Raw genomic sequence first — 25,436 nt, forward strand, 5'->3', positions numbered from 1 at the left:
TAAAAAATGAAAAGGCAATTGCTTAGCAACCATCCAAGTAGCTCAGAAATGCCAACAATGTAAATTTAATTAGCTATTAAATTTGTTTAGACGCTCTGTCTAGACTTTCTGTTTTCTTAATATAAAACTAGCTTTAAGAAAACTGAACAATTAAGTGCTTTTCATCTTGGCTGTCAAGAAAATTCAGATTATGACCAATACTATGCAAACACATCTCAAAAGTATTATGATTAATAATAATAATAATAATAACAATAATAATAATAATAATAAATGTGTTACTATTTACTGCATAATTGGAACTCAAATATAGAAGCTGTATTGTCATTCCTTGTTCTTCTATTATAACCATCCCCAAACCGTGTCCGTCCTGATTTTTGGACTACAACTGCCATCATCCCTGGGTATTGGCCATGTTGGCTAGGGCTGTTGGGAGTTGCAGGTCAACAATGTCTGAAGGGCACCAGGTTGGGAAGGCTGATCTGTTACATTTGTCTTGCTTTCAGGCCAGGGCATTTTTAAATAGTAGCAAACCAGCAGGACCCTGACCAAACATACCTAGAAATAAGCATCACTGAATTCTGTGGGATTTACTGGAGTCTTAGGTAATTGTCTGGGAGCAACTCTTATTCCCCACAAACCAAGAGAAAGCGTCTAAAAAATTAGGTGAAATTAAATTCATTGCCAATAGATTCAGGACAGAAAAAAGAATGCAGTGCCTCACCTATAGTACGCAGTGTGCCAAAAGCAGAGTTCAGGAGTGAACAAAGTGTCTCCTGAGATTATAACTGTACCATTTACATAAATATGATGCAGCAGTTCCACCGCTCTCCTCCGTGGAAACTCACTGTTTGCTGCTGAAAGGGAACAAACATAAGTTGGGTTTTCTGTGGATAGACATCTGTTCTGATTCAGTGGTAAACATTGGGTTTTCCTGAGGAAAGCAGCAGGCCAAACGAAAGACCTCTCGAACTGGTGCCCAGCAAGCACAGTGCAAGCAGAAATGTGGATGACTTTGAAGTGAGGACGCATATTGCATTGGGATAAATGCAATTCCACTCTCCCCAGGCTAAACCCACCCACCTACAGTTGTAGTTCATCCTATAAAACATTTGCTTCCATTTTATGCACCAGCAGAAAGGAGAAGTGCCAAAATCCAGTCAGATTTAGGACTGGACCAGTGTTGGGTCTCTAGCTGTTTTTGAACTACAACTCCCATCATCCCTAGCTAGCAAGACCGGTGGTCAGGGGTGATGGGAATTATAGTCCAAAAAACAGAGAGACCCAAGTTTGGTCAACACTGGACTGGACTATGCAATACTTAAAGGAAACTGAAAATGGTCTCTACTTCACAGACTGTCTGACAAGCATCTGCATTCATCAACTTCCTGGTGACAGCTGGTTATGGAAATTATTCACAGCAGGCAGAAGAATCAGGTAGTGGTATTACACATTTGGGAAGAGACTATCCACAGCTGCTGTTATGTCGTGCAGGTAATGCATTGTGGAGTGGGTCTTCTTCACTTTGAAGTGAGGAACAACTTGTTTGCTTGAGATGTCTTTGTTCGGGGGAAACATTCATTAAACTAATTGCCTGAATGAAGATTGCAGAAGCAAAACAAGGCTCAGATTATCCGTAAAGGTAGCGAAGGAGGCAAAAGAATCGAAACAACATTGCTCAGGTTATACTCATCAGTGGAAAGTAAGATAGATGCATTGTAAAACTTGCTAATTAAAATGGTATTGAGCATAAGGATTATGGGAATTAAGGGGGGGGGGACAAAACTCATGTAGGGAATAGAAAATGTCTACTAAGTAAACTATGTGTGGACATCAAAGTTGTCTGTCAGATAAGCACAAACACAGAGAAAAGTTTTTCTCCCTCCAAACACTGGAACTTGTGGACATCCAAGGAAGCGGATTGTTGAGTGATCCAGAAAGTACAGCGTATAGTTTAACTATGGAACTCACTCCCACAGGAGCCGGTCATGGCCACTAACTTGGATGGCTTTAAAAGAGGACTGGACAAATTCATGAAGGACGAAAGGACTGTCATTGGCTACTGCCAGAATGGCTAGGTTGAAGCAGCAATGCTTCTAAGTCCCAGTTGCTGGGAAGCACAGGAGGAGATAAAGCTCTTGTGCTCAGGTTCTGTTTGCTGGTTTCCCACAGGCAGCTGTTTACCAACGGAAAGAACAGAATGCTGATGCCCTAGGTGATGGGAAAACCCACACAGCACTGAGACTGAAGGGCAGCTGTGCCTGGGGAACCACCAGCCCCCTGGAGCAGCATGTGTGTGTGCGTGTGTGCACACGCATGCATGCACGTGCTTTCTGGGGAAAGAGCCCTTCACCTCCTGGCACTGGCTGCCCATGCTACTACAGCAGCTCTGGCAAGTGCCCTGTTCACGAGACGTTCCTCTCCATCATCATCTTTTCTTCCTCCCTTCCAGCCTCTGCATGATGCAAGGCGGGGTGGAGTCTGGCTTCACATCAACCACTGGCTGGAAGTGAACTTCTGCCTACGGTGTCACAAAATCCACTGCTTCATTACCCAGAAGCCATTGAGAGGAGGCTCTCTGGTAATGTCCATCTTGGGTTGGGGTTTATAATAAAATAATGGGTTTTTTGTGTCACTTCCTGGTCACGGAGTGCTCACGGCAGTCTTCTAGGGTGAGTAGGGTGCTTCTGGCCTCTGCTGTGAAACTGGAGCAGAGGGAGCAATTATTGTGATTCCTGTGATGCCAGGGGTTTGGACTAGATAGCCATTGGTGTCCCTTCCAACTCTACAATTCTATGATCCTGTGATTGTAATATTCTTTGTTTGCTTGGCTTTCCATAAACTGAGCTTTTTCAAAGAAAAGGAGGTGCATCTTCAGGGAACTGAGAGGCTTAGCACAATATTTTCCACAAAGCTAACCCCTCTCTTATCATCACAGGAAGGAAGCTCTTGAGGGCTCTCATTATCAGCAAGTACTGTTAAAATCCAGTTAAAGATTCCCTCTTGATTTCAATGAGAATGTCGCTCAGACTCCGTAATGGTGGTCGAGCCCTCATCAAAATAAGCCCTCTTATTGAGTGCTCCTAGGTCAGAGTCCACCTTTCCCACTGACTCATTCATTCTTCTTCACAGCCTGCACTGTAAGATTACCATAATAGCATTGCTATCCCCTGGAATGCACCTCAAGCATTTGTTGCTTTTCAGATTACTATACAAAGCAGGAGGAAATTCATAAACTACATTTGGGAGGGGTGTGTGGGTGTGGGTGTGTGACACACACAGTATTCACCAGTAATGTTCGGGCCCTCAGTGACCGACAAAGAATTCAAACTTCCAGATCAGGTTTCTGCCAAAGACTTTAATGCTTAAATCAGGCGCTATTACAATGTACAGCATGTGTACAAAAGAATTAGATACATGGCTAAGACACTGATTCTGCAGCACCTTCCTTTTGAAGGACAGGGTGGTCACAGCACTTAGTGTGGCAAATGGGTGGAGCCCAGCCAAGCGAATGGGCAACTCCTCCAGGTGCGTTGAGCTGGTGAAGTGTGTTTATATGCCACAAGTGGCAGACCTCAGGGTCTCGAATTTCAGTGGCACCCAGTGTGAAGCCAAAATTCGCCCCCTCCCTCTTGCCTTTCATTCTACATCACAGTTGAGGCACCCCCTGCAGCGCCCCAAACCACTCGTGCTCCCCTCGATCTGCCTCCGATGCCAGTGCTGACATCTCCATTTCCTTGGAGATGGAAGCAGAGTTGACACCAGCTCAACATCCAATCCACTCTCATCAGCTGACAGGAGGAGGTTCTACAGCAAGAGATATCTGACTAGAGGTGTCCAATGTCACTGGAGCAGAACACTCCTCTGCTATGCTGCATGGTCCCTCGCCAGGATCCAGTTCACAGGATCCAGGATCCACAGTACCAGCCCTGTCCCTGGACTCTGACCTCCCTTGGATTCCGCCGACACTTCTCACCATTACACTGAGACTCTCTCTCAGGTTGTCCAGCTGCAGCAATCTGAGTTCCTGCCATTCTTCCTCAGAAGCAGACCATCTCCCCATGACACCTCCATGGGACTCATGCCAGATACTGAGTACCAGCATCTCCTTCCTTGCTTGCTTCCTTCCTCATTGAAAGATGTGATGTGGGAATGGGTTGAGGAGCGCTAGAGAGTGTGGAAATCCAGATTATATGAATGAGTGGATGCCTTATGGTGCTCTGCATTAATCTTTGGAATTCAAAGAGGAGGCCATGGCCACATTCTCCAGAAGGAAGAGTATGGGAGACCACCCTGATGATTCTCCCCTGCATGGAGCAGCCTGTTAACTCCTCAAAGACTTCCTGTAGATATTTTCAGGAAGTTGGGCTGTGGCCATTATACTATACACACATATTTCTAACGGAGTCCTAAGTAGCTCTTCCAGTAACACACAGCATGAATTTCCTGTGACCCTTTCCTTCCATCTGCACCCCCTTATAACATATCCCCACAATGTAACTAGCAGGCCTGACCCAACCATGAGGCCAGGTGAAGAGAGTGCCTCAGGTGGCAGAATCCACTTGGGTAGCTGATCCCAATGTCAATCTTTATTCAGGGCAGCCCCATCCAAGTGGCCAGGTGAGGCAACAGACTCTGGCAGCAGCACCCCCCAGGGCAGCAGTGCCCAGTGTTGATCTTCCTTCCCCCCTTGCTTCTGGTGTAGATCTTCCCTCATCCCTTCTTCCCAGGTGGGGAGGGGGCACCATTTTGGGTTCTGCCTCAAGTGTCCAAATGTCTTGGGCTGGCCCTGGTAATTAGGAATCCCACAGTGGGTGCACCCCCCAAAAAAAACAGATTTGGGGGGGGGGGACGCACAAGGAAGGAAGGGGTGGGAAAGCCCTGTTTTCTGAATGGAACACTATTTGTTTCATAGAAAAGAACCTAGCATCCAATCCCAAAGGGAAATAATTATTAGTAGCATAGTACTATAACTCCACATAATAAATTACTACTATGTATTACAATGCAGCATTTGTGACAGAAGACACCCTTGAGACTTTAACTTATGCAACATTTATTAAATCAACATTCATAAAGGGAGAGGGGAAACCTTTAAACCATTGCTAATAATTCTAGTAACAAGGAGCACACCAGAACTGTGCAATGTGTGCCAGAAGGTCTACTATCAGTCAAAGACACATTAAAACATGCTACGATTAGCCTCAAAAGCAAGTACCCTCATTAACATTTCTCATGAAACTGATAAAACTCATTTGAAAAAAGAAAGAAAGAATAAATGTTATTGCTACTATTTTTAAGTGCACCACCAGCAAAAATCAAATATCTCATTAAATGTTTCTGGCCAGCTTTACCATGCCAACTGAGAAGACAAAATCTGCGATATTGCTTATCTTATGGGAAGTGGAGAGAAAACTTTGGTGATGATACATAGTGGCAGTTTCAGTAGTGTCAACTTAAAATGTAATTAAAAGGATGCTGTATTAATGAGAATGCTCCTCAGCTAATATGGCAATACATAAAAAGCACTAATATGAATGACTAGAGATCTCAGCAATTAAGAGGGTAAAATATACTTTGCAAACTGCATTTGAAACTGTACATAAAACGATTCTGTCATTAACATTTCATACTCTGCTATGCAGTATATTTAACCCATGAGAGAAATGAAGTACAGTCCATTAGAATGTACTCAAGCAGGAGGGGGGGAATCACTCAACATAGAGAAAACTGAGGATGCATAAATTATGCCTCTCGTTAAAGAGGTTTAGCTTGTCTACCAAACTTCCACCTCCTGTCTCATTTACGATGATTTTCAGCTTTTAAACCCAATGGCTCCCTCTGTGGAGATATTTATTTTAAAGGCATCCCCCCAAGGGATATCTTCATTATGTATGTTCCTTTAGCACATGATTGAAGGATGGATTTGGTGGGATGAGACTGCATCTCTCCCTCTCTCTCCTCCCACCCACCCCCCACCCCCGCTACTGTTTCTGCTCAGCTCAAGAAATGCCTTTAATTTGGTATGAGGTTGCATGTCAATTCAATATAATTAGCCAAGGGTGAGAGGACTCCAAGACTACAGCCATTATCTAGGTACATGTACAAGAAGCTAACTCCTGGGGCTTTCTGAGCAAATCAGCTTGAAAGCTGACACGGATTAAAAAGTAAAACTGTTTTGTGAGGTGCTTTCATCCAAACGCTGTGGAATTGAGGAGTGTTATATCAACTGGTGCCCTTATCATCAGTTAGAAATTAGGTGCGTCCCAAACATGCCACCCTTCTTTATGCTGCTCAAATTGCTTTCAAAGGGACATGCAGTTGGACCAGCATAAGGGAAACTGGGGGGTTCTTGGCAAGGGGTTCTTCAGGGCTTTAATGTTCAAAGTAATTGGTATTTTATATGCAGTTAGAGTGGTAAAACTGAATAATTCTCCCTTATTTTTTTACAACTTTCCTTGCAGATCTCCATAGAAAATATGCAGCTTTAGTCTAGGGTTCTGATGGGGCTGTAATAAGAAACTGCAAATGAGAACAATGTCAGTATTTGCCCATCTTAACTCTGAGGGGAAGTACTGGAAGCTCGTGTGAAGTCATGGATCATGGGTTTGAACCACATGCTGGGCAAACGAATTCCTGCATTGCAGAGGGTTGTAGTAGATAACCCGCGTGGTCCCTTCCAACTCTACAATTTTGAGACTCTATGATTAGAATACATGTTGCCATTTAAAGAGGGAAAGGGGACTTTACTGGTTACTAGGGACCGAACAATGGGAGCTCACCCTGTCGCGGGGATTCGAACCTCCGACCTTCTGATCGGCAAGCCCTAGGCTTTGTGGTTTAACCCACAGCGCCACTCACGTCCCTCCCTTTCTCCTTGTAATCTTATGCAAATTTGCCGGGAAGTAATTCTCACAAAGTTAAAAGAAATTTACTTCCAAGGGTCTTATCCTTATTCCTATTGCAGTCTGATCCTTAACTGAACATTCCCTCCCTAATGCACACACATCCTTTTAACCTTTAAGTCAGCAATTAACCCCACTAATTACTAATTAAGAAAACCAATTCATCAAAGATATAATGTTTAAGATTTGTGGCCAGAAGTAGCATCAGTAAATCCAAATTATCTGTTAACATTTTATTCGGGGGGGTGGGGGCTAAAAACACCCTCCAAACAAACCACACAGACTGCAGAATGCAATTCAAATCTCCATCCACTGTCACAAAGACAAATCTAATCTAACTTGAAGTGCCCATAATAAAAGTCACTTTAAGAAGAATTATGAACTCCGAAAGGACAAGTCATGGTCTTCCGATTCTGCTAGTGTGTCTAAAAAATTACGGAAAGAATAATGTTCTCTAGTTACTGTTGCAAGTCTTGAGAATTTAGCACTTTGGCAGCCACTCTGGGAAATAACCCAAAATATCAGGTAATTTGGCACAGATTTGAGGGTGATGGTAATAAACATTTTATCACTTATGAGAAGACTTCTTGTACATCAATGAAAGCCGAACATCAGAAAGAATTAGATGCAGACTGTCAGCCAGCCAGCATCTCCTACATATTCCAGCAAATCACTTTTGAACTGTACCAGTTTTGATGCAAGACATGCATCATCATATGGCGTGTCCAGCATAATATTAATACCACTTAGCATTTATATTCATTCCGCACAATGTGTGGTTGCCATATTTCAAAAAGTGAAAATCCAGGCACAAACTGCCCCAAAATCAACATTTCCGATATGGGCTGCCATATGCGCAGGTTTTCCAGGACATTTTCAACCTACTTTGGGAGAGCATTCAAAGGTGTAGGGCAGGCTTCCTCAACCTCGGCCCTCCATGTTTTGGGACTACAATTCCCATCACCCCTGACCACTGGTCCTGCTAGCTAGGGATTATGGGAGTTGTAGGCCAAAAACATCTGGAGGGCCGAGGTTGAGGAAGCCTGGTGTAGGGAGAGTGTGTTTTGCCTATATGTGATTTTGGCTTTGCGTGCTATCCCTGCTCCTTCAAACACACCTGCATTGAAATAGTTTTTAATTGTTCAATTCGTGGTTGTTTTCTGCCCTGGGTGTCCGGGGGTGAGGAGTAGGGAACATAAAATTAACTAATAAATAGTTAAATAAATAACTTCATCTGTTCCTGCAATATTAAATCCCAAACATCCCCCCTTAATGCTACATAAATATGCATCCAAACCAGGAAAATGCATGTAAATAGCAGCAGCGTCTGAAACATCAACATATTGTATCTTGCTTCTAAAGAGATCTTTTTCAAAGTGCAGCATCCCCACCACTGCCATTTTTACATGGATTATGCTAAAGAATAAGATGCTTTTAAATACCCAGTGACAGTTTTGAGCATCAGTAATCAGACAGATGCTCTTTGACATACGGATATTGCAGGAAATCTGCAAATATGCAGTTGTTGCTGCTGCCACTGAACTAGTTAATTAATCCAGCAAACTTCATGTGGCTGCTTGAGATCATGGAAAATTTATTCCATGACCTATTTTAGATGGAAATCTCATTGGAGGTTTAGAAGATCTCATAGGAGGGCAAATCTATCTGAAATCCATGAGAAACGTTTTAGATTTGGATGCAGTTTCATGTATTTGTTTAGTCTACTTAGTTTATTTTACCTTAAAAATGATTTTTTTTTTAGACCAACAGTTCATCTAGCTCAGTGGTATCCAACACTAAGTCAAAGAACCAGTAGCTTTGCAGCATTGGAGACAGGCAGGTCTGACTTTTTGCCACAACCCTTTGCCACAACCCATGAAATCACCTTGCATACCAAGTGACTGGGAAATGGCCTGTGTAAGAACAATGTCAGGTAGTCTTTCCTGCCTAGGAAAGCCTTGAAAATCCCACTGCCTATGATATAGCCTGTTGATAACAGCAGCCAAACCAAATTTTCCAGAACAATACTCAGCACATATTTTCCCCCAGTTTTATTTATTTATTATCTTAAGAGAATTACACCATATACAAGCAACAAATTAAAATACATTCACTTCCTCCTTTAAGCTTCTGCTCTGGTTACATTGTGTTGCTATTCTGTAATAATCTATTATGTCCTTTTCTATCACATATATTATTTTATTTCCCAAATGCTATCTAACCCTGCCCTCCCCTCCTCCCCATTGCTTCCCTCCACCCGCGTGAGATCTTACTGTCGCTAAGTTGTTTCTAGTTGCTTTAGTACAGTAAACTAAACTAACATGAAAGCTTATTTCTAAAATGTCTAATGAATTATGATTCCTTCTTTTAACCTTACATATGTAACAATTGCCTATTAAGAGTTCTGCATTAACACCATTTTTTTTCATGTATTCCCCTATGCATTTCCATTCTGTATAGGTTTTGTGGGTAGAGCAGCCCCTAATTGCTGTGGTCATTTTTGCCTTCTCAGAAAACTCACAGATCTTAACTTGCCACTCTGTCATTTCTGGTACTTTTTCTGTTTTCCAATATTTCGCCACTAAATTATTGCCGCTGCGGTTAAATAAAGAAATAAGTTCCTTTTGTCCTTGGGGATGTCGTTTGTTAATAAACTCAATAAATATGACTCTTTTAAAAAATAGAGCACCTGAAGATTTTTTAAATCTCCCCGTGTACCTCATTCCAAAATTGTCTAATCACCTTACATCCCCATAACACATGGTATAATGTCCCCACCTCTTTCTTACATTTCCAGCAGAGATTTGAGTGTTTTCTGTATATTTTTGATAATTTTACAGGATACCATCGATAACACATTTTCATTATGTTTTCTTTTACTAAGTAGCAAGCTGTGAAGTTTATATCAGTTTTCCACAATCTTTCCCATCTAGACAACTGAATTACCTGGCCTATATCTTGCGATCATTTTATGGTCTTTTCTTTTATAGTCTCGTATTTCAAGAAGTAGGTTATACATTCTTGAGATGATTTTCTTACTTGGTTGAATAAGTTCATTTATTCAAAATACTCAGCATGTATTTTGGCCAAATGGCCCATCCAACAGCAGAGTGGCAAGGAAAAAGAATGGCTTTTTCCATTTTAGTCTAGCACTTCAACCCCCACCCCCCACCCTCTGATGCAGTCAGCACACTCTGCCCAGGTTGGCGATGAAAACCATTGACAGGAAACTGTGCACGTCTCTGGCATTCCAACCCCCACCCCCTTTCCTAAACTCTGTATTACTGTTTCTTGGTATTTTAGTTTTGTAAACTACCCTGAAATCATAACTTGTAAAGAGGGTGATATATAAAGTTCAAATGAATGAATGAATGAATGAATGAATAAGAAAACTGGAGAACCCAACACATTATTTGTGTTTCATCATCTTAAATTTTCCACCTTTCCTTCCCGTTATACATCACATTAGAAGAACTGTGTTAAAAAGTGGGGGAGGAGGCTAATCCACAAACTAAATTGCAGCAATGGCATTCATCCAACCAAGGAAAATCACCTTGTATACAAGATGACTGGAAAATGGCCAATGTAAGAACAATGTCAGAAATTTAAAAAAAAAAAAAATCAGAGGGAAGTGAGCATGTATTAAGTGACCACAGGAGTATCCTGGCAGAAATGTGCATGCTCCTTACTGTAATGGGGCAGGGTGAAAATGAGGTCAGGGAGGTGCTGGATTAGCCCTCTGACCTCACCACTGCCCTGCCCCTCCCCCACGAAATACTTCTGAGTTATAGCATATCAGTATTTTTACCCCCATTCCGTTGTCTGCAAAAGGAATACTATACTTCCGAATCATAACTGTTTAGTGTCACTTTCTGTATCTTTTCTATATTGATTGCAAGTATGTTAAGTTAATGCAACAAAAACTGAGCAATGTATTCAAGATGTAGTGTGACCATCACTTTACACGTGGACATACTATTTCTGCAAGTACAGTCGTACCTTGGGTTACGTCCGCTTCGGGTTACGTACTTTTCGGGTTACATACTCCCATAACCCAGAAGCGATCCGCACATGCGCAGAAGCGGTCTGCGCAGTTCACGCATGCGCAAAACGCAATTTTCAGGTTATGTACTTTTCGGGTTATGAACGGCAACCTGGAACCAATTAAGTACGTAACCCGAGGTACCACTGTATTCACATTTCTGTAACTAGAACAGTGAGTTATATATTTGGGGTGGCAGCATTTATACATCTCTCCTGATGAAAAAGTAAATTCCAGATACTTTAATCCAACTGGCTCACTTAGTCTCCTTGAGTCCTTAAATCCATGCTGAACAGAGGCAGCAAAATCCTTTCACTGGGGTACACTTTCCTCCGTAACAACCTGTTTCTTAAATCCACCAAATGTTTCAGCTTATCTGAGCTAGCAGAAGACTAGCTTTCATTTTCTTACCATCTGGAGTGCTCTGTTTTGAGATGATGTATTTCGCAATGGCAAAGCAGGTTCTGTGCATGACTCTCAAGTTGTGCTGCAGAGAACCCTGGGATTCGTTGGCAATGTATCGAGATTCTCAGTGAGAAGATCAGTAGCAGCAGATAAACTCACATGGAAAACGGACTGTACTCAAGGCAGTGATGGAGCCCATAAGCAGTACTAGACGATGGGGTGGGGCTACAGCATGTCACCACGACATACCAGGATGGAGAGGGTTGAGGCAGCAACCAGCAAAACCAAAAAACACACCAGCAAAACCAAGCCAGCACTCCCACAGGTGCATTTGCTGACCTTGCCGACACCTTACCTCCCTCCCTCTCTGTATGCAACAGCAATGTGGGCAACTGGATGTCAGACATCTACTGCCAAAACCTATGGGTGGACATTCTAAAATGTGGCCATGAATCTTCCACAACATACTAACATTTCAATAAAAGACATGTACAGGGGTTCCACAGCAGACTCATCAGTGCAGAAAAGGTTCCCAAGAGCTTGTTTGAAAACCACTGATTTATCTCAAATAGTGTGGGGATATCTTTAAATGAAAGTGGCAAGCCTTTGAACATATATCAATAGACTGGACTTCTCCAGGCTTCCAAGCCCATTGCATTAAAACAGGTTTGGTGTCTCTTCAGAGCTAATAACCTTTGATCCCTCAAGCTGAGACCTCCTCACATTGTCCCATCTGATATTTTTTTTTTTAATGTGTAAAACTATTTGAAAGACATAGAAGAATTGTCTGACATAAAGTTTATATCTAAGAAATTGCTTGGTTTAAAAGCACTCTTGGCTGTGAAGAGATAAGGACTCAATATGCTAAAACATTGCTTTGTACTATCTCACCATAGCACGTGATTTTAACAGTGGGGCACCAGAAACTTGATACAATTTCACTGTTATATCTTTCCCCAACAGAGCATTAATGCCATTTAGCTCTCAGACTCATAAGTGCTTTGTTCCTGAAAACCTCTATGTATGTTGAGAAGAGAGGAAGAAGAAACCATAGGAATGGAATTGTGAAGGTATGAAATAATGTTAAAGGATTAATATAGGATTCAATATGGTATTTAAAATAAGTTCCCATTTTGTGCAGCATGGTTCGTCACCTACCTGACTCTCTGGAGATTTGTATAAAAGATTCCATGCCTTTTTCTCCATAACTTCCTTCAGAAGCCAATGTGGAGACATAATTCCACCCCAAAGCTCTCACTATGTCCACCATCGCCTGTGCTTGGAAGGAATCTGGAGGTACCACCCGTGAGAAGAAATCATAGCGCCTGTCGTCACTTAGCTCTGGTGCAGTTGAAGCATAACTGATTTGGGGTATCTGTAGGGAATAGAACAATTATTTGGAGTTATAAATTGATAAACTCAACACACGCACAACAATTAGCTTGAGCTATAGCACAATTAGTCTTCCCAGTGCCCATCTGTTACTTTCTATCTCCGTCAGTGCCTAAGTGAAAGTCAATGAAGCCATCTTTCAAATGATTTTCATTATGTGAATACTAATAGGCCAATTAAACTATTATCGGTTTTGTCCCCAAAAAACTTTCATGAACCTCTTTGATGAAGGATAAGTTAGCATGCTTTGAGATAAGCCTTGGGTAAGCTTGCCCCCCCCCAATGGACTTTATGATGAGTGATTTGTCAACAATATTTCATCACCTTTAGGGTCCTTGAGTATTTGCCTGTTTACACTTAGCTCTGCTAGTCTGATTACTGCCTACTAGAGCCTTAGTTCCTACCAATTTGTGATCATCACTGTTACTTTGGCTCTCATCAATCTCAGTCATAACCATTGCCAATTTATGAGAAAATCCAGTCAACCAGCCTTTAAAAACATAAGAGCTTGCTGGATCAGGATAAGCCTATCTAGTCCAGCATCCTGTTCTCACGAAACTGGCAAGTAGGACATGAGCATAAGATCCATTGGAATCTCAAGTATGAAGCCCTCCCTAAAACTCAGGGATTATGTGCATCATCTGTTCCACGGGACATAATGGAGCAATGCAGAGCATTGGAAATCCAATTCCCAACTAGCAAAATTCCTAGTCAGACCACCTCTGCCTTCTGAAATTTCACCAGGGCTGCCTATGTATGTTCTGATTTAACTATTCCGACACAAGGCCTTGATTTGTGCCTCCTTTTAAGAAAAGGATAGGCAGGATTCACCTAACCAGCCCCACCAGTGGAAACCCCCACATAATAACTTCCACTTGCATAACTGGGCTTTTCCTTCTCTCCTTCTCTCACGCCTCCTGGTTTTGGTTTGGAGGAGGCATTGGAAGAACCCCCAGAACAGGGCATGGGAGGAGGAGAAGGAAGATCATAGCATCCGGCAAGGTGAAATGCTTGCAAAGACAAAATGATTGGAAGAGTGCAGAGTTGAATTGCAGCTAGTAATACTAAATTTCATTCTTGTATGTGCAATCATGGCTATACTCAAAACCACAAAGCGCTGCCAAATCCCATTGATAACAATATGTGACCACTTGACAACATCTTTCTGTTGGAAGCGTTACACTGCTCATTGACATATCTGTTTGCTTTAACAGGGCTGACCCTGCCTTATTTAATCATTATTTTCCGGTAGGTCACCAAACAGAAAGAACCTGCTGCATCAGCCTCTCCTTGCTATTGTAAATTATTCACCAAAAAAGTGCTCAAACTTTCAGGCAAGTTTACAGAAGCATTTCTTACATTTTAAAGAGAAATCCATCCCTCATTACCTTTCCTATCCTTACTTGCCTTTCTGCTAGGATTGCATTTTTTAAAGAATTTGTTGCTCATTTTAAACAGGTCCATGTCAAGTCAGTAAGTCTCTCAAGTAGGGAACTGAAATTTTTCAGGGGCTTGATCACCTCGAGCAGGGCCATCTTTAGCATATGCGCCCCACCCTCAAATTTAGTTTAGCTGCCCCCAAATTAACTTTTGTTGAGATTTTTTGGGGAGAGGGAAAGCCAAAGTTGTTGACCTTTTTTAGGGGGTGGAAATCGCTCACCTGTAACAATGACACAGCAGAAAAAAAAATGCTTTTGTTTCCTGACTCATCGGGAATATTTGACGCTACAAAGTAACAGAGTGACAGAGGGGGTGGGGCGGGGACTTTCGCTCCAATGCTTTTCACTGCTGTTGATCGAGAGGGACCGGTATACAGTAGGTATACATTTGGTGACGCCCAGAATACGGCACCCGGATGCTCCGCACCCCTTGCACCCCCGGGTAAAGACAGCTCTGACCCCGAGCGTACCTTCTTGCAAGAATTTGAGGACTGCTATCTTCAACACACAGATTAACCATCACAGTTTCAAAATAAAATCAGATGCACTTACTACCATGTATTTGATAACACTTGTGCAATATTATAGAATTACAAAAACAAAAATATGATGAAAGCGTGGAGTGTGTGCTTATGAATTCAACGGTGATTAGTTTATTTCTTGGTTATTTTGTTAATGTTAATATTGGTTTTTAGATAATTTTTGGAATTATGAACGGGCCTGCTGGGAGACTGAACATGAGGACCAAGTTGCTTCAATTCTTAAAACATCAACTGGCACTGCAGCAGAGGAGCCCAGCAAAAGACGATTCTATCTATCTATCTATCTATCATCTATCTATCTATCTATCTATCTATCTATCTATCTATCTATCATCCATCTATCTATTATTAAATTTCTATACTGACAATGCAAAAACACAAAAATACATAGCAAACAAAAACAGCGAACCCAAACACACAGTTTAAAAGGTCATAGATGGTTTAATTAGCCAAAGGTTTGGGAGAAGAGGAATGCTTTTGCCTGGCACCAAAATATATGTAATGAAGGTGCCAGGCGAGCCTTCCTAGGGAGAACATTCCACAGGTGGGGAACCACTGCAAAAAAGGCCTGTTCTTGTGTTGCCATCCTCCAGACCTCTCATGGATGAGACACATGAAGAAGCGCCTCAGATGATGAATGCAGAGTCCAAGTCAGTTTATATGGGGAGAGGCGGTCTTTGAGGTATTAAGTTCCTGAGCCTAATACTGCCTCAGTCCATTACCGAGGCAAGACAACAGACTAGCACATCTACTGCCTCACCTGCAGATGCAAAGGAGTAGAAGAGCTGTGTGTCATCAGCATATTGCTGATGTTGTTTTCTGAAACTCTGGAAGATCCCCCCTCAGCCGTTTCATGTAGATTTTAAACAACACGAGAGATAAAATCAAACCCTGAGGAACCCCTCATTGAAGGCTCCAGGAGCTGAAGAGCATTACCCACTGGAAACTACCATCCAAATAGGACTGGAACCACCACAAAGGACTGGAACCACACCAAAAGGTTGCTATCAAAAGCCACTGAAAGTTTGAGTAGAATTAACAAGGACACCTTTCCCTGTCTCTCTACCAACATAGGTCATCATGCATGGTGACCAAAGCTGGCTTAAGAGATCCCAAGGTTAGGAGAGCTTGTCAGCACCCTCCTGACAAATGGCCTTGTGAACAGCATCACTTGGTGGCTGGTTTGGAGCATTATCTTGAAATATAACAATCTTCAGAACAGGCTCAGTCATTAAGTGGCAGCCCTGCAGGTAGGCAGAGAAGTGGTGGCAGTGGCAGCAGGTATGATGACAATGGCAGTGGCAGGGCAAGGCTGCACTTCCTGTTTCACCTCAAGTGGCAAAAAGGGACACTGCACCCCTGACCCTTTTTATTTATTTAATGGATTTATAATTCACATGTTCAGAAAGTTATACCAATATGTAAGAACAAAACCAAGATATCATAAAAACACCACACTGCCAACTCAGATATCTGGACATGTAAGTCAAGATGTAAGACCAATGGATTCAAACTACAAGAAAGAAGATTCCACCTAAACATTAGGAAGAACTTCCTGACAGTAAGAGCTGTTCAACAGTGGAATTTGCTTCCAAGGAGTGTGGTGGAGTCTCCTTCTTTGGAGGTCTTTAAGCGGAGGCTTGACAGCCATCTGTCAGGAATGCTTTGATGGTGTTTCCTGCTTGGCAGGGGGTTGGACTGGATGGCCCTTGTGGTCTCTTCCAACTCTATGATTCTATGATTCTATGATTCTAAGCTATCCCTTTAGCTTGGAAGGCTTCTTTGTCCTGGTCAGTGCACTATGCTGATGGACTGTTTTCCAGCAGGTTAAATAACCGGAAAGAGAAATCTGTAACAACACACAGGGCATTAAAGAAAGGAATCGGCTCCTTTGACAGGCCCCCTGGCTTTGAAATGTCCCTGCCATCTTGCCTACCATGGAGTGGGGTGTCACAGTTGGCAATAAAAAATTGTATGTGTTCATGTTGTTGTTGTTGTTCAGTCGTTCAGTCGTGTCCGACTCTTCGTGACCCCATGGACCAGAGCACGCCAGGCACGCCTATCCTTCACTGCCTCCCACAGTTTGGCCAAACTCATGTTAGTAGCTTCGAGAACACTGTCCAACCATCTCATCCTCTGTCGTCCCCTTCTCCTTGTGCCCTCCATCTTTCCCAACATCAGGGTCTTTTCTAGGGAGTCTTCTCTTCTCATGAGGTGGCCAAAGTACTGGAGCCTCAACTTCAGCATCTGTCCTTCTAGTGAGCACTCAGGGCTGATTTCTTTGAGAATGGATAGGTTTGATCTTCTTGCAGTCCATGGGACTCTCAAGCAGTCATTATTCATAAGCAGTCATTATTTGTAACCCATCCTGGGACCTTATGGTAAAGGGTGGGTAAGGAATCTAACAGGTGAGAAATCTAAAAGGTAATTAAATAAAGCCCTGGCTTCTTGAAATTCTTTGTTTCCTTTTTAAATTAAGGAGTTGCCGAATGACACACAGGGCTTTAAATCTGATTGTGTGTGTGTTTAACTCTTGAGACACATAATCCAGATGTCAGCATACATATATATAAAGAAATCAGAGTGCATATAAACTTTGTGTGGCGTGAGGAATTTTGTACAGATGGTTTTCCTCCTTTCTTTTCTTTTTTGCAGTGTCACCAATTTGGTCCAATATTTCCTGCAAGCCCTGCAGTAAACTTCGTGAGCTATGCTGAAGTCCTCTTTCCATCATCTCTATTCCCTGCAGGATCATCACTGCAATTCACAGCACAAAGTTACCATCTCATATATATGAAACAAACAACATCTGCTCAAGTCAGCTAAAAGAAAAAAAAAGTTCAATATACCACTTCTTGAGTCAAAAAGTTCAATTCTAGAGCAATCAAGCCACAGATGAATAGGAAGCTGAAAGGTGTATTCAAGAGAGAGATGCTTGTCAGTAAACAAAGCAGCCAAGAATCTGCAATAATACAGGAACCATAAATTTAGGAAGTCTAGAATCAAAACTCAAGCTAGTGAACTACTATGAATTGTGAGTGCTCAGCTGTCAAGGGCCTTTTCTTGTAGGGATGAGAAGTGGAGTGTGCAACACAAACATATGTCATTGACAAGATATTGGCAACTCAAAATCATCCACAATTTCCTAGGAGAATACAACAGTCTCTCTGCATCATTGGTATTTATGAACATATTTTTCATTCCCTCTAATGCAGAATTCAGATAGGCACATGCTGATCAACTTGGGAGGTAAAACAGGGACACCAAGGAACAATACAAAGGTATACAGAAATACTTAACGGTAAAATTATGTCCCAATTCCTCCCCCCCCCCAAAAAAAATGCTATTTGGTGATTACTCCACATGGGTGCAGCACTGCTTTGCATACGGCCCCCAGCCCATGGTGGACCAAATTCAAAACATTGGCTTGTGTTTGTTCTCCTCTGCAGGTGGTTGAAATTGTGCAAGTCAAATGTGTGTGAATGAAGGATTACTGCATACAGTATATAATATAGTAAATTGGGATACCTCGTGGGAAGCTTTTCATATATGAACTAAATAAAACAACTGAAAGCCTGTGTATTGACCAGCCAAAGAGGGGTGTCTAACTCTTTCTGAAATACAAAAATATCAAAGAGACAGCTTTTAGTGGGGTGGATACTTAGGCATCACTAAAAAGAGTAAATGCATTACCAAAAGAGACAGCAAAAGTTCCTAAAGCATGCTCTGCCGCTATAAAAATGTCAGTATTAGAATTCAGGGTTGGAGCCCTGCTGTTGCGCCCATGACTATTATTGACCAAAAGGAAAGATTCCAAGCAGCTTTTCAGATAAAAGATTCCTTTTATTGTTTTTGTCATGACAAAAGCAATGATGCAGGTGGCTATTGCCCAAAAATCTGCATACCCCCAAGCACATGCAGAGGTGTCTTATACTCTTTACAAACTGCTAATAACCCAACCCCTAGCATTCCTTCTGGCCAATCAGGGTGGGGGATACACCCATCTGGCCGTCTTACATGTTTCAAGCTGCTTTAGCCATCAGGAGGTGCTATATACTTATTCTAGCATTTAACTGCCTAGCCGTTGACCTTTGCCTGCACCTGCATCCTTATAATAGCTAAGGCTATTGCTGACGTCGGTCATGGGGTCAGTTCTGCGGTTAACTAGTCTACAGAAACTAGACAGTCTCTTCAAAACAGGAAGTTTGTGGTTAGCTGTTTTGCTAAACTGCTGATCTGCTATGTTTGCCTAAGAAGCTGCAATGTAAGGATTTTGGCTAGGGCAAAGTTGAAGCAAAGTTGAATCTCTAAAATGGAGTGGGGGCATCTCCGAAATGGGGTTCTGGGGCTCGTATCTTGGTGTCTCATTTCCCCCCTTTCAAGCGAGAGGACCAGGTTCACCTGCGTCCTCTATAGCTTGACCTAACTAGTGTTTAAACACCTAAACCAAAAAATAACTAGTCAGGAAGAGATAACCAGAGACGAAAAAAGCTGACCATGCCAGATCACTGTCTCCTCGAAATACAAAAATCTTCCGCAATGATTACCCCATATACTCCACCCCCCGATCTCACACGGTCTGCTTCTCGGCCCAGGCAATAATTTGGTTAACCTTCCCACTCTGAGTAATAAAAACCCTAAACGTATAACCCCAGCATACAGAATACAGAAATATAAGCAAATGCACATGCACAATGCCGAATACTTTGAGCCATTTCCAATTTATAATAATATCCAGGATAATATGTCTCCAACTGCTAATATCTTCAGCACTCCAAACTTGAATCTCATGTTCCAATCTCAGTAGATTACCTGTGATTAGACAAATATTGAAAGGTAACATTCCAATTTCTGACCAATTTAGCATAAAATTCTGCTGATGCCAGGGAATAGAGAAATAAAATCTTCTCAAATAGGATCCATCCCAATTATATTCATACACTTGTCCTGCACTCTCCCCATCAGTCTTGGGAGCCACTGTTTTTGAGACAGAACTTCCTATTCACATAGAGACTGGATTGTCGTGTTGTGTTCGTCAACAGCTGGTTGGCAGGGCATCCATAACACCATCATCTGCAGTAACAATAACATCAGCATGTTTCCCCCTTCCTTAGGCTGACATGAAACAGAACAGACAAGAAATATGTTATATCAAACCCAATAGCAATATCATAGATTAGTTCCTTTCCTTTGTAGTTTGTCTGCATCCAAACAGTCTGGAGAGTCTGTGTCAGCTATTAATCCCCAGTACCTGGTCCTCTACTCACCACCTCACCAGACCTGTCATGATGGCGTGTATAAAGGAACAAAACCCTTTTGTCCAGTAATTAACTTACAGTCTGAGGACATAAAACCTCTGTTGCCTCTTGAATAACAGGTATACCCAGTTGTTCACAAATCAACTGGACTATGTAGTGGCTGTCATGCACTAGCACCTTTATTTCACCATGGAAATCAGCATCTATGGTTCCTCCTAAAACCTGAATTCCTTTCAGGCCCAGGCTGGATCTTGGTACAATCCGCCTATATGTGCAATGAGGAACTGCAACTCCCGCACCCGGAGGTCTCGTCACCCGCCCTTCAGCAGGCACCAACACCTCCTCTGGTGCTAGGGGGTCAGCCCCTGCCTGGAGGAGAATTTTACCACATGGCTGAGCTTTCCACACCTTAAGGTTTCGGGTGCTTTCATTCCTGTTGTACGTTACAAAGGTGTTAACCTTCAACAGGTGGCACACATTGGCACCTTCCAAACTGAAGCAGAGGACTCACATAGTCTATCTGCCATACTTCCCCAGGTCCTGTTCCTGTGTGTGCAGTTGCCCATGGGATTCTTAGATAGGGGCAAATGGTTGGGCTGCAAGCACAATTCACAGTTGGCAACCACTGTTGGTACCTCCTGCCCCCACAGAGGGCAGTTGTATACAAAAGTCATTTCATTTCCACTGGGAAAGCCACACCACCAAACCCTTACGCACTGCCCGAGAATCAGTGTATGTGTTCAATAAACCATTAATGCTGCTGTTAGCTTGCATACTATCTAGACTTATCCTTTCTAGCTCGAGTCAGAGTCTTTGGATTGGTGGCTACTGCCTGCCACACCCTTTCATTCCTTTGGTATCGGGCAGCCCCATCAGTGAATCAAAATTGCAGAGGCACTCTTTTCCCTGCTTTTCCCTGTTGCCACAAACTCCAAACATCCATCTTCTCATTTGCAGACACTTATAACTCAAAAGGCTGTGTAGCTACAACAGATTTAGCCTCAGATAACACTTTCCGTTGCTGCTTCCCATTATTCCTTTGTTCACAAATCCCATTTTAGGGGTATATGTATAAATGAGGTAAACCTGTGCCCTGGATTCAAGAGCTAAACATTTTGCATCAAAGGAATGCCAAATTAATGTAATCAGTGGCCATTATTGGGTATCCTAATGTACAGAAAAGAAGCAATACACCCACATTCTTGCTGTACTAAACCACTCATTCAATGATGAATTGGTACTGGGAGACAGTCTCCCTTTCTGACCCCATTTTTCATTTAAGGAGAACAGAATCTGCCAGCAAAAACAATATTGCGATTTTTGGTGTGCCGGAAGAAGAAGAAAAATGGGTGATCAGCATTAAATTCATCTTTGTATTGCGGGATCCGGTACCCTGGTACGTCTAGGGACTCTGCCCCTTCTTCAACGACTTCCAGAGAGACTTTGTGGATGACCTGAGACAAAACTACCCCTTTGGTCTCTGACATTTCAGAGAAATCCGACGCACTCTCATCAAACATGTTGGTCATGCCAAGACTTTCTAAAATTGGCTTGAAATCATATTCCCCATCCACTTTGAATTTGGAAGAAACACATTGACTTTCGTGTTTGCCATCATACTTGGATTTGTCCATTGTATTAGCTTCTCGGGGGTGAGTTCCTTCTCAAGTTAAAGACATAAGGCAAGACAGCAAGTGAATTAGAGTGTCAGTGGTCACAGTGCTCTGTTAGCCAGCTAGCCCATTAGTTGCCACAATAAACTGCAACAGAGCTGTCTAATATCTTACAGATACATAGCTGAAACCATGTGCAGCAATGCTACAGCAGTTGCTTATGCAAGAGTACAAACATAAATCCTTCTTGCAATGCTGTCCACCCAGCACAACCCGCTTATGACACCATGTTGCACCCACCATCCTCAACTCAAAGTGCCATACAGCAAGGCATATTTATTTTCAGATTCTACAGAGATTAAAATAATCTCAGTCCAGAGGATCTTTACCCAAATCTTCCTTTTTCTTTGATGCTGCTTTGTTAGCAAACTGGCAATGAATGACAGCTATGGCCTATTGGAGGGAAAAGCAAAAACAACCAACCAACAATAAGACAATGCAGGCCTAAGCATTTTTTTTTAACAAAGTGACATTAAACCAATAAAATTCCAATTAAAACCAATTATAAAATGAAACCAGCAAATTTAATGCAGTCACTTACCAGCTTGCTTGAAAGTCACAACACCTTTTCCCCAGCTGGGTGGAGAGCCCAAGAGCCTGACACAGTTCTAGCTCTTTCCCCCCTTTCCAAGGTAGAGAAAGGGGAAAGGCTGCTGCGAAGGAAATTTCTGTGCTTTTAAAATGAGGCTTTTTCTGTTCCCCCGCTCCCCCTCCCTTTCCTCCATTTTCTTCCACTTCCCCTTTTTCTCTGCTTCCAGCAAGCTTTTGTTAGAGACCTTTAAAAAAAAAAAAAGGAACAGGGGGGGGTTCTCTCATATCCATAACAAATATCAATTAAGATACAAACAATTAATGTATTGCCGGAACCAAGTCAGTTAATTTGTGGCTTCATCCTAACTAACAAGAAACAGAGCAACCCAAAAGATTTCTGAAACCCTTTCACCAATCTCCCCAGCACATATCAAAAGGCAAGCATTTCCAATTACAGAAGTTATTATTGTTTAGTCCCTTCCAACTCCTCGCGATACCATGGACCAGGACACGCCAGGCACTCATGACCTCCATCAGCCTAATCAAACCCATGCCAACATCTCACCCTCTGTCGTCCTCTTCTCCTTGTGCCCTCAATCTTTCCCAACATCAGGGTCTCCTCCAGGGAGTCCTCTCCTCTCATGAGGTAGCCAAAGCACTGGAGCCTCAGCCTCAGGATTTGTCCTTCCAGTGATCAATCCAAGGCTTACCTCCCCCAGAATGGACAGGCTTGATCTTCTTGCAGTCCATAGGACTCTCAAGAGTCCTCTCCAGCACCATAATTCAATTACAGAAGTATTTGGCAATAAGTACCTGTAACTACAGAATTCACAGAAGTAGTTAGCAATAATTACCTGTAACCCACACCCCTTTACCACACATACCTTAACTCTCAGGATAACAGAATTGCCTTTCAATGCAAGTGCCTGGACTTGGGGCTACATTTGCTTTGTCCTTTGCCCCCCTTTTGCCAGGCTGAGAAGCATGAAATGCAAAATCTCTAAATCACCCACTTTCAAAGGCTAGGAGGATTACTTATTGGAGGGAAACAGAATAAAAGTCTGAAGACCACAGATGACAAAGTTAGGCAAAGAAGGGGAAGAAAAAGTTGTGGTTTCCCACAGCCCCCTCCAATTCAGTTGGAGAAAACACAAGCCTCGATGCAACACACTAAAAAGCGACCGTTTGCAAAAACACCCACACAGCCCTCTTTCTCTCAGCCTTTTTGCTAAAGAGGGAGAGAGAGGTTCACCTTTTAATCCATTGAATTTCAACACCAATTCCTCCAGAGAGAGCTACATAGGTAAAAAAGGAGAGTATAGGACTGTGCAGCTATATCTTCAAAAAACCATGACTCTAAGGGACCCTAAAGGTCTTACGTTCTCTAAAACCCCTGCCTCTTCGCAGGCACACTTTTCAGAATCCCTTGAATAAAACCAGAAAAGATGCAGTAACAAATAAGGAAGTACAAGGGAGTTGCCCCGCTGTGGTGCAACGACCAGAAATGAGAAAGGAACCAGCATAAAACAACAAGAAGGTGGGGGGGAGGTTGCTACTCTGCAACCCTCACCATTACACACACACAAAGATTGCTTCTGTCGATCCCAGCAATATTCAAAGCTGGAAACCAGAAAAGCTAAGTCCCCCCTTTCCTTTCCTCAGGAGAAATTAACTGAAGAAGGATAGCTGGGAAAAACTTAACAAAATAAAGATTCTCTCCCCTGTCCCAGCCCTCTGGAACCCAGAGCCCTGGCCTTGACACATAACACAATTACACAGTTGTGTTAAAGCAGAGAGAAAACACAAAGAGATCCACACAATATCACATACACCTATATTTGGCCTGTGCTTCTGGGTAACACAGCACTCTGCAACAACTCAAAAGATAACCTCAGCCATTATTTTGGAACCTATTTCCAATAGTATCGGTACCTTCAAATGGAGTATTTGCTGTAGAGCAACCCCAAACCCATTATGTCCCATGTAGTGCTTTTCACCAAACCTTTTTTTTTTTTTTTTAGTGTTCTTTAGTCATCCACATTCATCACACAGCACTTCATTAATCACACACCACTTCATCACACAACTAAATTTCCCAATCATTCAGTCCTTTCACACCAAACCAAACGCTACCTACCTTTTTCCTTTTCCTCCTACCTATGCGCTGTTTTCATCAGTGGACCTCTTACCACTGATTACTGACACCGCAACCTATGCGTGTGGGTTCCCCAACGAACCTCTTATCATTGGGTACTGGCACCACGCTGGAGAGTGATCAGCTCTCCCATCTTCTCCCAATAGAGAAGGCTATTCCTTACCCTGCCGGCTCCTGTCTCCCTCTGTTCCTCTGTTCCTCGGTCCGTTGCCGTCTTCGTACAGGTCAAAGGGGGGCCAAGGACACGTCCCAGTCTCCTCTGGCAAATCTGCCAGGCGGCCGCAGGAGAAGAAGGGCGGCTCCCAGGAACCCCCCCCCTCTGTACGATAGGGCAAGGGGGCTGCCTCTGGTCAAAGAAGGCTAACCCTTCATCCGAGTCACGCTTGCACCAGGAAATGTTGCGCCCATGACTATTATTGACCAAAAGGAAAGATTCCAAGCAGCTTTTCAGATAAAAGATTCCTTTTATTGTTTTTGTCATGACAAAAGCAATGATGCAGGTGGCTATTGCCCAAAAATCTGCATACCCCCAAGCACATGCAGAGGTGTCTTATACTCTTTACAAACTGCTAATAACCCAACCCCTAGCATTCCTTCTGGCCAATCAGGGTGGGGGATACACCCATCTGGCTGTCTTACATGTTTCAAGCTGCTTTAGCCATCAGGAGGTGCTATATACTTATTCTAGCATTTAACTGCCTAGCCGTTGACCTTTGCCTGCACCTGCATCCTTATAATAGCTAAGGCTATTGCTGACGTCGGTCATGGGGTCAGTTCTGCGGTTAACTAGTCTACAGAAACTAGACAGTCTCTTCAAAACAGGAAGTTTGTGGTTAGCTGTTTTGCTAAACTGCTGATCTGCTATGTTTGCCTAAGAAGCTGCAATGTAAGGATTTTGGCTAGGGCAAAGTTGAAGCAAAGTTGAATCTCTAAAATGGAGTGGGGGCATCTCCGAAATGGGGTTCTGGGGCTCGTATCTTGGTGCCTCACTGCTATACTTTCTTTCCTGCTCTGTTTCTGATCCTGCAATGCTCCGGTGTTTAAAACACCGCACCCTGCTGCCATGGGAATGGCAGGGATGTCAACAAATTCAG

At 42.7% G+C, this 25,436-nt stretch overlaps 1 protein-coding gene across 3 annotated transcripts in view; it reads right to left on the bottom strand.

The window, feature by feature from the left end:
- Positions 1–25,436, bottom strand: part of GRM7 (glutamate metabotropic receptor 7) — a 391,610-nt gene that overhangs the window by 233,209 nt on the left and 132,965 nt on the right. For all 3 annotated transcript variants that reach the window (XM_033141172.1, XM_033141171.1, XM_033141169.1), the window contains exon 2: positions 12,511–12,727. In XM_033141172.1, the coding sequence (XP_032997063.1) occupies positions 12,511–12,727 (217 nt within the window). The remainder of the gene's footprint in view (positions 1–12,510; positions 12,728–25,436) is intronic.

This window comes from Lacerta agilis, chromosome 2 (assembly GCF_009819535.1).
Source record: "Lacerta agilis isolate rLacAgi1 chromosome 2, rLacAgi1.pri, whole genome shotgun sequence".
Lineage (NCBI taxonomy): Eukaryota > Metazoa > Chordata > Lepidosauria > Squamata > Lacertidae > Lacerta > Lacerta agilis.